This window comes from Pipistrellus hanaki (genome assembly GCF_964339955.1).
Source record: "Pipistrellus hanaki genome assembly, chromosome: X".
NCBI classification, from domain to species: domain Eukaryota; kingdom Metazoa; phylum Chordata; class Mammalia; order Chiroptera; family Vespertilionidae; genus Pipistrellus; species Pipistrellus hanaki.
The window spans coordinates 13,610,866-13,623,716 of record NC_140524.1 but is presented as its reverse complement, the minus strand read 5'-3'; the positions used below and the strand labels follow the sequence as shown (position 1 = coordinate 13,623,716).

Sequence of the window (12,851 nt, the reverse complement as noted above, 5' to 3'; positions counted from 1 at the left end):
TCACTTAATTCCTTATGATCTAGTGAGTCATTTAGGATTGCTGTTTCTTTCCTGTTGTTTTTTGTTTGTTTGTTTGTTTAGAGATTCATGTAGTGGTGTAAATGTGGTATTAAAGTCCCCTATTATGATTGTATTGCTGTTGATCTCTCCCTTGTTATCTTTCAGAAGTTTTTTATGCATTTGGGTGTGCCTGCATTTGGTGTATATATGTTTACCAGAGTTATATCCTCTTGATAAATTGCTCCCTTTAATATTATGAAGTGGCCCTCCTTATCTCTTATTATGGCCCTCACTTTGAGGTCTATTTTGTCAGATATAAGTATTGCTTTCAGATTTTTTTTTTCATTTCAATTTGCCTGAAAAATATTTTTCCATCCCTTCACTATCAGTCTGTGTGAGTCCTTTGTTCTGAGGAGAATCTCTTGTAGACAACAGATATATGGGTCATGTGTTCTTACTTATTCAGCTACCCTATGTATTTTTACTGGAACATTTAATCCATTTACATTTAAAGTTATTATTGATGCTTGCATGTTTGTAGGCATTTTTTTCTTTATGCTTCTGTTCCTTCTTCCCTTTCTATTTCCTCTTTTTACAGTTGTCCCTTTAGCATTTTTGCATCGCTGGCTAGGTGGTAATAAACTCCCTTAGCCATTTTTTGTCTGTGAAGTTCCTGGTTTCATCTTTAATTTTGAATAATAGCCTTGCTGGGTATAGTATTCTTAGATTTAGTCCCTTGCTTTGCATCACTTTGTATATTTCATTCCATTCATTTCTCGTGTGGTGTGTTTCTGTTGATAAATCACAGTAGATAGTCTAATGTGAGATCCCTATTGGTAACTTTCTGTTTCTCTCTGGCAGCCTTTATGATTCTTACTTTATTGTTGGTGTTTGCCAATTTAATTATGTCTTAGTGTTGGTCTTTTTGGGTTCTTCTTATTTGGGACTCTGTGTGATTCTTGGATTTGTGTGAGTTTTTCTTTTTTCCAATTTCAGGGAAGTTTTCTGTCATTATTTCTTCAAATGAGTTTTCTATTCATTGCTCTGTTTCCTCTCCTTCTGGCACCCCTATTATGCAGATGTTGTTTCATTTTGTGTTGTCCAAAGCTCTCTTAGGCTCTCCTTCTGCTTTTTAAGTTTTTTTGTTTTGTTTTTCCAGTTGCTGCTTTGCTTGGGTATTTTTTTCCTTCCTTGTTTTCTAGTTTGTTGATGTGGTCCTCAGCTTCTTCTTGTCTCCTGTTGATACTTTCCATTGTGTTCTTTATTGCAGCTATGTATTTCTTCGTGTCTTCCTGGTTCTTTTTCATTTCCTCTTGATTCTTATACATGTTGTTGAATTTGTCTTCTATCATTTTCAGTGTTCTTATAACCACTATTCTGATTTTTTTTCTCTCTCTGACAAATTGCTTGCCTTCAACTTGTTTACTCTCTTTTCTGGTGATTTCTTCTTTCCCTTCATTTGGGGCTGTTCATTTTTTTCTCCCCATCTTTTTCTGTTATGTTGTGGTTGTTCCTATGTATTAGATCAAACTTCTGTGTCACCCAGATTATTTTAAGTTTGTCTTACATAGTAGATATTTTGTGGAACCCAGTGGTGCAATATCTCAGGTCTTCTGGGCTGGGTATTCTAGGGTTGCCCCCAACTTGGAATATTCGGGTTCTCTTGGTTTAGTTGGGTCCTAGGCTGTCTGGTTATGTGGCTCACTCTCTACCATGTTGACTGGACAGCATAAAATACAAATTGACAAGACATGACACAAAGGGAACAAAATATGAAAGTACTCACAACACTAATAACCCAAATAAAAGTGCCCACCAGAGAAAATAGAATTAGGAGGAGAAAAAAAGAGCAAAAGTAATACTGAAAAAGGTAATAGAGAAAAGAAAAATAAGAAAAAAGAAGGGTAAAAATACATATAGGAGGATAAAACTCCACAAAACAAACAAATAAACCCAAAAAATGCAAACAACAAACACCCAGGAAAAAAAAAAAAAGGAGGGGGGGCAGAATCTGTAGAGGCAGAGCTTATTTCCAGAAAGTAAGGTAAAGAAATTGAATTAATAGGGGAATGGCCATGGTTCAGTATAGAAGAGGTAGAAAGGCAATGAGTGGATAAGAAGAAAATTAAAAAACAAAATAATCAAGAATTTAAAAAATAAAAAATGAAAATAACAATCATTTAAAAAAATTTATCTATCTGTATATTCATCTGTTTTTGGAAAAGGAGAACAGAGGAGAGAGCAGATAGGCATGAGTTCAGTGAGTGAAACTAATTAAGCAATTAGGAGAAGAAGAGAGCAAGAGAAGAGAGGAAAAACAAAAGCATAAAAAATTGGCTAGTGAAGAAAGAGAAAAGAGAAGAGTGCATGGACTTGAAGCAGGGCAGAGGAAATTAGATATATGAGTAAGCCAACAGAAACTACAGTAATAATAATGCATCAATAAAGCAGATAAAGAAGATTCATTTTTAACAAGGGGGAAAAATAAAGGAGAGAGGAAAACTAAAGCTGGGGCAGGAGAAGAGAAACATGGTGAAAAAGGGAGAAGTGAGGAAGAAAAGGGAAGGGAAAAGGAAGATATAAGATAAAATAAAATAATTATAAAAAATAGAATGAAGAAAAATAATACAAAAAAATAAAAGGCTAAGAAAAAAAAGAAAAAATTTAAGTAAAAGATTTAAAAAAAAAAAAAAAAGAGTGAAGTGTCATTCTCTTCAGCCGAGTTTTAATGTCCCATGGGGGCTGGTTTAAGACCCCTCTTTACTGTTCTGTCTGCCATGTCTCAGTTTCCTGTTAGTCAGAACTGTGTTCAGCAATCCTCTGTCTGTCTCCACAGCCTTGGTTGCATGTAGGTTGGACCAATATGCCCACTTTATCTGCCTGCTTTCAGTCTTATTTACACAAGCGTCTATTTTTGACACAGGCTTTGGATAGGGGTGTTGCTTTATTGGTTTCCAAACAGCCCCTCAACCTATTCCCCCAGGGCTCCCTGGGGCTATTCAGATTCTTTGTTTCCCGTGGAAAGCTTGAGGCTGAACATGGCTGCAGTAGTTGCCCCATGGGTGCTGCAGGGAGAGGCTGGCTCTTCAAAATAAAAATGGCCTCTTAGGGTTGGAGGGTCCGGAATGTCCCAGTGCCGGCCTTCTCCTCTACACGGCCTCTCCCAAACCTCCACAAATTGCACCTCTACTTGCACCTCAGCTTCAGTGAGTGTAAGTGAAAGGTCCTATGGACTGAGTTTAGTGAATAAAAGCAAGAAAAATATAAAGGCAAAAGAACCATGCCACTGGGAGCCTCTCTCCCCACTGGTACTGTGCAGCTAGGGCAGTTCTTCAGGCTGCCTTTCTGGGCGTGGCCTCTCCCGGCTGTAGATTTGGATCTAAATTCCAAGGCTGCCAGCAGCCCTGTGGACCCCTTCCACAGTTGAGTGTTATGTGTGTTCCCACGGGATGCAGACTTGGTGCAATGCAGGTTCCTTCTGACCCTCTTGTCCTGGTGGTCGCATGTTTCTCTCTCCAGCACAGTTCCCTGGTCCTATCATTCTCCAGGCATCCTCTGTCCTTTACTGCCACATATTGTCTCACCAGCTGTGCTTAATTAGCCAATTCCGGGTGGATATTATTTGACTTAGTTGTTCCTTCTATCTGTTCTATGAGATGGCGCATGACAGGGCTGCCATTTTGAAAAGCCTCCTGTCTTATTTTTATTTGTTTTGTTATATTTTCTTTACTCTTGTTTTTAATGGGGCTTCAAGAGAGAGGGAGGGAGGGAGGAAGGGAAGAAGGGAGGGAGGGGGAGAGAGAAAGAGAAAGAGAGAGAGAGAGAGAGAGAGAGAGAGAGAGAGAGAGAGAGAGAGAGAGAGAGAGAGAGAGAATTACATGTGGTCAATCTGCTATGTTTAACTAGAAGTCAAACTGGAAGAATTTTAAAAATGTACTTTTCTTTACTCATGCTGAACTAAACATTTTCTTAAAATTAGCCCTGGAACTTATAAATAAAATTAGTTTTATACTTATATAGGTGAGATGTTTTCATTACCAAATTTTTAAGATAAAACTTGAATGTTGATGGAAATTAAAATGTGTTTAGCACTTTCTGACATTGAGTATGGTAAATAAATACATTAACGAATCATTAATGTATTTATTTGCCATAATATATTTGTGTATTAATGTATTTAAAAAAGGAAATAAATTATAATGAATATTCTCAGTTTACCATTTCAGTTCTTCTCTTTACCCTTTTATCCTCCTCTGGGCCTCTGGAGACTTACTGCTACAGATGGTATCATCTAGGTTCCTTTGTCCTCTGGTTTCCAGTGGATTTGGCCAATGGAAAGTATCAGTGGGGGGAGGGAAGAGGATCAAAGAAGGAGGGAAAGAGAAGTATGTGTATTTCTCCAGTTCCCTCTCTGCCAGCTCACATTTGGCAGTAATTTTGTTTCTCTTCCTTGTGCCACACCTTTTGTTGGATTGTTCTTTTCTGAAAGCCTCAGCATTTACCAGATTCTGCTCTTCTTCCTACTTCAGGCCTAAGGTTAGTAACAGTTTTCCCTGTTGCACCATCCTTGGTGGTCCCCTTCATCCAGCCTACACCTTAAATTACACCAGGATCCTGGCTGACACAAATGATTTAATAGGGCTATTTCATCACAATCCAGGTACTTTAGAAAAAGAACTTCACTTGATGAGCCATGGTTTCTGTATCTGAAAAGTACTGAGTTTTCCAAGGGTGGAATTTGGTCTTTTGTCTAAGATCCTCTTCCAATTCTGCCATCCAAATGTCTATGTGATACAGCAGTGGTCACTTGGCAGCTTTAGCTGTAGTTCTCTCCCTTTGACTCTGTGGATCATTGTGGATAATCCTGAGTGGTGGATGATCACAAAACAATTCTTTCCTTTGGGAGGCAGTTTGCTAAAGTGAAAAGAGTACAAACTTGGAAGTAAGACCAGGGTTCAAATTCAGGCTTTGCTACTTTCTTACTGAGTAACATTGAGTACATCACTAAATCTCTCCAAGTCCCAGGTTCTTCATCTTAAGATGAGGGTATATAGTGGACATTCCTTGTTACCTGCCCAATAACCATTTTCTTCTTCTTTGTTGAAAGAATACTGATTTCTATTAAGTATGGAGCTAACATTTTAATTGCGTGTTTTGATACTTGCAGCATGTGGTAGACATTACTAGTGTTTACTAACATCTGCTTCTTTCCTTCTGGGAACATGAAAGACTACCAAGTCCTCTTGTTAGGTGGGGCTGTGTGATTAAGTCTGGTGAATGAGCTGAGGGAAAATGACCTGTGTCACATCTGGGCTGAAGCAGAGAAGAGCAAGTATATCGGGTCTAGTAATAATTAATGTCGTTTTTAAACATTCGTTTAAAATCTTGCTTGGTGTTGACTTGTATTGACATAACCTTCAAACACGTGGTATCTACAGAACGTGTGAAGTGCAATTAACAAGTTTTGCTTGAAAAAGTTTGTGTTTGGTTTGGTTTTTGTTGCAAAACTAGGGCTAAGAAGATGGCGGATGAAGAGCATATTCGGCACTGCATGCTTTACGAGTTCCAATTAGGAAGAAAAGCAAGTGAGGCTGCAAAAAACATCTGTAGTGCTCTTGGTCAAGATGCAGTTAGCGCCAGAAAATGCCAGCGTTGGTTTGAGAAATTTCGCGAGGGAAATTTTTTGTTAGATGACAAGAGTGGTCGAGGCCGTGTGTCCAATTTTGATCAAGAAGCTCTTCAAGCTCTTTTGGTGCAAAATCCTCAAATTACCCAACAAGAGCTTGCGACAACTTTAAATTGTTCACAAAAAACAATTTCCAATCAATTGCGTGCACTTGGCAAAGTCCAAAAGTTTGGAAAATGGGTTCCTCATGAGTTGACCGACAACAACCGTAATCAAAGAGTCACAATTTGCAGTTCGCTCCTCTCTCGTCAAAACCGTTTGCCGTTTTTAGAGCAAATTGTTACCGGAGATGAACAATGGGTGCTGTATGTTAATTTGAAAAGGCAGCCTCAATGGTTGGACAAAAATGAGGCTCCGCAGCCCTCGCCAAAACCTGACTTGCATGCGAAAAAAGTGATGTTGTGTGTTCGGTGGAATTTTAAAGGAATTCTTCATTATGAACTTTTACCATCTAACCAAACCATTAAAAGTGCAGTGTATAGTGCCCAATTGGAAAGGTTAGCCCAAGCTTTAAGAGAAAAAGAACCCGCGCTGATTAATCGGAAGGGCGTAATTCTTCACCACGATAACGCACGACCGCATACTTCAAGAATCACTGCTGAAAAACTGCACCAGTTGGAATGGGAAGTTCTCCCTCAACCTGCATATTCTCCTGATATTGCCCCTTCCAATTACCATTTGTTTCGTTCTTTGCAAAACTTTCTTCTTGGAAAAAAATTTAATAATGAAGAATGCCTCAAAAATGCATTGACCGAATTTTTTGCATCAAAATCACAAGAATTTTACAACAGAGGGATTAAAATGCTTCCTGAGCGTTGGGCACAAGTAGTAGAAAACAACGGCAACTATCAATATATTGTTGATTAAATTTTGTTGTATTGTTTAAATAAATTCGATTTAAAAAATGTATTAGAAAACGACATTAATTATTACTAGACCTAATACAATCTCCCTGGGCTGTCTTCTCCCTGCCATGGCAACTAATGATAGTCTGCGTAGAGAAGCCTACATGAGTTAAAACCCCTAAGTGACTGTGTGGAGTATAGACCCTCCTCAACTTGCCATGAACCTGTGGCATGAATGAGAATAAAGTGTTCTAGAATTAAGCCAATGAAATTTTTAAAATTTATTTTTTATTATAGTTATAGTTAACATACAATATTACATTAGTTTCACGTGAGCAATATAGCCATTAGTTATATAACTTATTAAGGGATCATCCTGGTAAGTCATTAGTACCCATCTGACACAAAACCAATGGAGTTTTAAAGTTAATTTATAAGTTAATCCATAACTGAAAACATCCCTGTGAGCATAGGATACTTTTTTTGAAGGGTTATATGAATCAAACTTTTTGGATTTTATTCCAAGTTATTATTTATTAACTTGTATTACTTTGGTCAAGTTACTTAACTTTTCTTTCTGTGTCTTGGTTTCCTCATCTGTAGCACAATGTTGATAATTTCTCCTCCCTTATGGAATATTTATGAGTATTGAATAAATTAATATACATGAAGCCCTTAGAACAGGGCCTGGCAGGTGGTATGTGCTATTCAGTGTTTATTGTTAGAGGGCATATATTTCAAAGTGTGCAGCACAGTGTGTGGCTCTCATCAACAACTGTTGCTGGTACCTTTATTGCTTTTGTAAGGATTGGAATGATCCATGTCAAGTCCTGGCACATAGTGGGCATTTAATGAATGCGAGGTCCCCATTATTTGGCTATTGTGCTTTTGTATTTACATCTGGATAGCTGACCCTCATCTTTTAGTTCTCAAATAATGATATAAGCATTGCTCTTTAAGACTTCCTTTACAACATGGGATGTAGTTCAGTGCTTGGATGTCAACGGGCATTTTAGAACACAAATAAAGAAGACATTGAAATGGCAGCAAAGCCTTTATGAAGAGCAGGGAAGGTACTAATCAAAAGTGGTGTTACCCATAAGTTTGAAGGCAAAGCAACCCACAGAGAGTCCATGAGAATTCATTTTTGGCTAATGACTATTTGACTGCATTTGTTATTTAGAGTCCTTAAATACTGTATATCCATGTTCTTCATTTTGCAGATGAGGGAACTTAAACCCAGAGAAGGGAAGGGGCTCAGATAACACAGTCAATAGCATAGGCAGGTTTCTTGACTTCAATTTCACTTCTAGGTAGAAAAAAAAATCAGGTTTAGTATTGTAACATTTGTGCCATTTGGAAATAACACTGACCAACACCCTGAGCTTGGTTAATCAATTCTGCTCTGCCCTTTGCACAGCTCATTATGTATTTTATTAGTGTTGGTTAGCCTTTGGACACATCAGAAGAAGCTTGATTTTCTCTCACGTTTGATTCTACTGATCAGCTTCAAGAATGTCCTATCCATTCTTGTGGGTGAGCTATCAAGAATCACCATAGACTTTTCTTCATAACCAACTAGAAGAAAGTATAAATGAAAAGGGCCTGCCAGTGTTTACTTTGTGTGTGTTTCCTTGGACACAAACACAGGAGGGGAGTTTCTATGGAATAGTTAGTCTTCCCCATTTTAGGTTTTCCTGGGGCAGGTAGTTGAACTCTTTGAGGAAGTCTGGGTTTTCTCTGTCTTGGAAAATTACTGATAACATCAGAGTCAGAGGAGGTGAGCAAAATGGAAAAGAAAATTTGTAAGACTCATTCCAAGATTCAGATTTCTAACCCCACCCAATTCTCCCCCAGCTCTCCTTTCAGCTGTGACTTGCTTCCCAGGAAAGAGAAAACAATAGTCTACTGATTGAATTTCTGTCTAAACTTCAGGCAGTTAAAGGTGAGGGAAGTAAAAGCTGGTTACATTTAGAATCAAAATTCATATAGTTCTATTGGGAGGCATAGTCTGTGTGTATATTTTGCAAGAGAGGTCTGGTTCTAAATTCAAACTTGGAAGTGCATTTGTTTTGGTAATTATCAAGTTTTTTGACCAGGAAAGTGCAAAAGTCTTATAGTGAAGAGAAGAAAAAAAAGCATATTAATTATAACTGGACTGGATCCATATCATGAGAACTGGAAAAACCCACGATCTTGGGATAAAGGAAAAATCATTGGACAGCTAAATTTTATGGTAGGGAACATGAGGTAAGGGTTCAGTTGTTCCTTTATGACAGCCCCCTCCAGATAATTTGTGTCTACTCTGCCTAGCTTCCAATAGTAGGTACCATATTATTTAGAAAAGTATACCCATTTATCTGAAGTTCTTTCAATATATAACAACTGGCACTTGTAAGTCATCTTTGCCTTTCTCTGCTAGTCCTTTCTCCTATCCTCTCTAGCACTCATTACTTTGGTCAATGGATACATTCTAGAGAGGTTGATTATGTGCCAGACACAGTCCCAGTGAGTATAATTGTGGCTATTACAGTATTCCTCTTAAGTATAGCTATGTGGTAAAACACCCTCAAAACTTATTGGTTCAATGCAAAAACCATCTTACAATAAATTTAAGAATTTATGCAGGGCTCAGTAGTTGAATGATTATTGTTCTCAACAGAGATCACTCAGCAGTATTTAGCTGGAGGATAGACTGGTCTGGTGAGCCCACCACAGCTTCGCTAACAAGTCCGGTGCCTTGGCAGTGATGGCTTGAAGGCTAGGCTCAGCTGGCTCTGTTAACCAAAGCACCTACCAATATAGTGATCTCAGTGTGATTGCAGTTATCATGTGGCAGTCAGAACTCCAATAACTAATTGTTTTAATGATCCAGGAGGAAGATGCATATCTACTACATTTCTTGACCAAACAAGATGTTAAAGGCCAACCCATATTCAAGGGAAGGGTGATTAGATTCTATCTCTCAATGAAAGAAACAGTTGTGACTTGGGATATAGCTTTCACATCACATATAGACAGAGTTGCTCCCTTTGGGGAGATCATATGCCACTGGAGCAGTAGGTAGACTGTCAACACATAACAAGATGCCTAGGTGACCTTGAAAAGATGACCAGAAAGCCTATTGAGTTGTACAGTGAATACTCTTTCATGACTATGCAGCAGAGAGCCTATGGTTGTTCCCTTGTACTTTCTTGGAGGGTTCCTATGATACCCTCACCTCTTGCTCAGCATTCCATTACACACCAGAAAACAACAAACTCTGCTGGCTCACACATATTCACAGGGCACACTATACAGCCTTATGTCCACACACAGATGTCTCCATTATTCTAATTGGTTAAAATAGAATTGTTTGACTTAACGGAGAGTTTACTAACTGATTACTAATTATTAGGCTTGTTCAGTCAGCATATTGACACTGTTCCCATCTACCGGGATAGTTCCCCCTCTTCTTTATTTTGCAAACTTGTACTTGTTTTTTGAATTAAGTGTAAGGAACTCCTTTTTCCTGGAAAAGCTTTCTTGACCACCCTCACCCCAATTAAATTTAGATGCCTTCCTCTGGACTCCCTTAACCACCTTCACCCCTACTTTATCACCATATTACTATACTTATCATATTTTATTGTAATCCTTGATTTACTTGACTTTCCAAATGCCCCTCCCCAATAAATGTATTGTTGATACAACAGGACATGTCCAGAATGGCAATGTCAGCTATATACCAACCTATCTCTGAGGGAGCTACAGATACTGGGGCGATTCAGACCGATATGGTCACTCCTTACACAAATGCATTGACCAGGTGCAGGCAAGAATCATTATAAATGAATTTAGTGTCCTTCCCCCACAAATTCTCAGTCAAGTAGTGATAATGATTGTGCCATTTTGTTCCTGTTGTTGCCATGGTTCCTGGCATATAATAGCACCTCAATAATGTGTATTAAGTGCATGAGTAAATGTTGATGGTAGATTAGTTGAACATGTGGATAAAGTTAAGTCAGCAGAATATTATTTCTTTTTTAAAAAATATTTTATTGATTTTTTACAGAGAGGAAGGGAGAGAGATAGAGAGCTAGAAACGTTGAAGAGAGAGAAACATCGACCAGCTGCCTCTTGCACACCCCCTACTGGGGATGTGCCCGCAACCAATGTACATGCCCTTGACCGGAATCGAACCTGGGACCCTTCAGTCCGCAGACCAACGCTCTACCACTGAGCCAAACCAGTTTCGGCAGAATATTATTTCTTTTATTGCTAGAGCCCTCCCTCTAAAGATTTTACCAGGCTGGACCATGATCCCTTTCTTTAAGCAACAAAGGGAGAAGGTCCAGCATCTTGGCCCAGTCCAACCCCTTTCCTTCCAGACAGATTATGCTAGCCTCTGCTCAACCCTTAATCAGTCTAATGTCTGAAGATGCAGGGTGGTACCTCTTATATCAAGGTTTGGTCTTCTTCAGTGTTCACCTTTGACTTCAGCTATCATGACCCTGTTGATTGATGAATTTCCGTTCCCTGCTGCTCAAGTCCTATCTTTGAAATAATTTGTAGCAGCCCTTAACTGGGACCATGTGACCTAGTCCTGCCTGGACAGACATGCCTTGTCCTCTGCCACCTTCTGGTGTACTTAGATGACAGGTATATTGATCCTGTGTGGTAGGCTTTCCTTTAAGTATTGGCTTTCTCTGCACATAATATGATTCCTAGGTCCCAGGTCCTTATAACAAAAAGGGAATAGTCTTTGGGCTTAGACATAATTGGTTTTGAAGAGACTCTTCTACTTTCTAGTTTTATCCCTCTGAGTCTAATTTTCTCATCTATAAAATTGGGGATAATAATCATTACCCTGATAAGAGTTATTTTAAGTGTGGTGCCTGCAATGTAATTGCTAAAAAAATGGTAGTTCCTGCTCATGTTCCATGACAGTGTATTGACTTTGTATTCAAAGTATTATTGATGCCTTTCCCTTCGGTATGTTATTTACATTAGGGTGTTTTCCTAGATGGTGATTTACTTATAGAGCGGGTCTTGACTACAGCATTACCGGAGCTCTGGACTCTGGTCACATGGTATATATTTTATCTATCACTAAGATGCAGTTGAGTTATCATATAGGGCATAAGTGGCCATCATCATTTAAATGACCATTGTTAAAATAGATTTTTAGAAAGTTGTATCAGAACTTTTGCAAGAATATATGCTTAATGTACACTAAGGGACCCAATTATCAAAACAGTCTATATTAGTCAGAGTTCTACAGAGAAATATAACTAATAAGAGAAATTCCAGGATCTGCCATTTGCAAGCTGGATACTGGGTAATGCTTGTGATATAATTTGAAAACCTGAGAACCAGAAAAACAATGGTGTAGATTCCAGCCTGAGTCTGAAGGCCTGAGAACTAGGAGTGCCAAAGGCAGAAGATTGACCTCCCAGCTCCATCAGTCATACAGAAATCAAATTCAACCTTCTTCTGCCTTTTTGTTCTATTCAGGCCCTCAATAGATTGGATGAGGCCCACCCATATGGAGAGGGCTATCAGCTTTACTCAATCTACCAATTCAAATGCTAATCTCTTCCAGAAACACCCTCACAAGGCACACCCAGAAATAATGTTTAATCCAATATCTGGTCATTTCATGGCTCAGTCTTTTGACACAGAAAACTAACCATCATATTGCTAGAAAACCTTATTTGCTCTCTGTCTTATCTTCAGTCCAGCCAAGTATTGTTTTTTCACAACATTGTTTATTTATTTTTAAATTTTTTTTCTATATTGGTTAAGGTATTACATATGTGTCCTTATTGCTCCATTGCCCTCCTACCCCTCCACTAATGCCCCCCCCCCCCCGGTATCTGTATCCATTGGTTAGGTTTATATGTATGCTTACAAGTCCTTTGGTTGATCTCCTGTCCTTAACACCCTCCCCTACTTGCCTCTGAGGTTTGACTGTCTGATCAATGCTTCTCTGTCTATGGATGCTTTTGTTCACCAGTTTATGTTGTTCATTATAGTCCATAAATGGGTGAGGTCATGTGATATTTACCTTTCTCTGCTTGGCTTATTTCACTTAGCATAATGCTCTCCAGTTCCATCCAGTTCCATGTTGCAAATGGTAAGAATTCCTTTTTTTTTTTTTTTTTTTACCACAAGAGTAGTATGCCATTGTCAGCCAAGTATTTTCAATTATACTTATAGTTATCTATATCAGGCTTGCTTGGAATTACTGCACAGAATAGTAGGAAGGGAATAAATATAGATACTTGCAATTTGCAAAGTGCTACCTTCAGAATCAGGGTCAAGGGGCATTGCCTTAC

General features: G+C 38.6%; 1 protein-coding gene across 1 annotated transcript in view; it reads left to right on the top strand.

Annotated features, from left to right (window-relative positions):
- Positions 1-6,553, top strand: part of LOC311615561 (histone-lysine N-methyltransferase SETMAR-like) — a gene marked incomplete at its 3' end in the record, with an annotated part of 55,963 nt that extends 49,410 nt beyond the window's left edge. Inside the window, exon 2 of the mRNA XM_084870905.1 lies at positions 5,325-6,553. Within this exon, the coding sequence (XP_084727031.1) occupies positions 5,522-6,553 (1,032 nt within the window). The 5' untranslated portion in view covers positions 5,325-5,521. The remainder of the gene's footprint in view (positions 1-5,324) is intronic.
- Between the last annotated feature and the right edge of the window lie 6,298 nt (positions 6,554-12,851).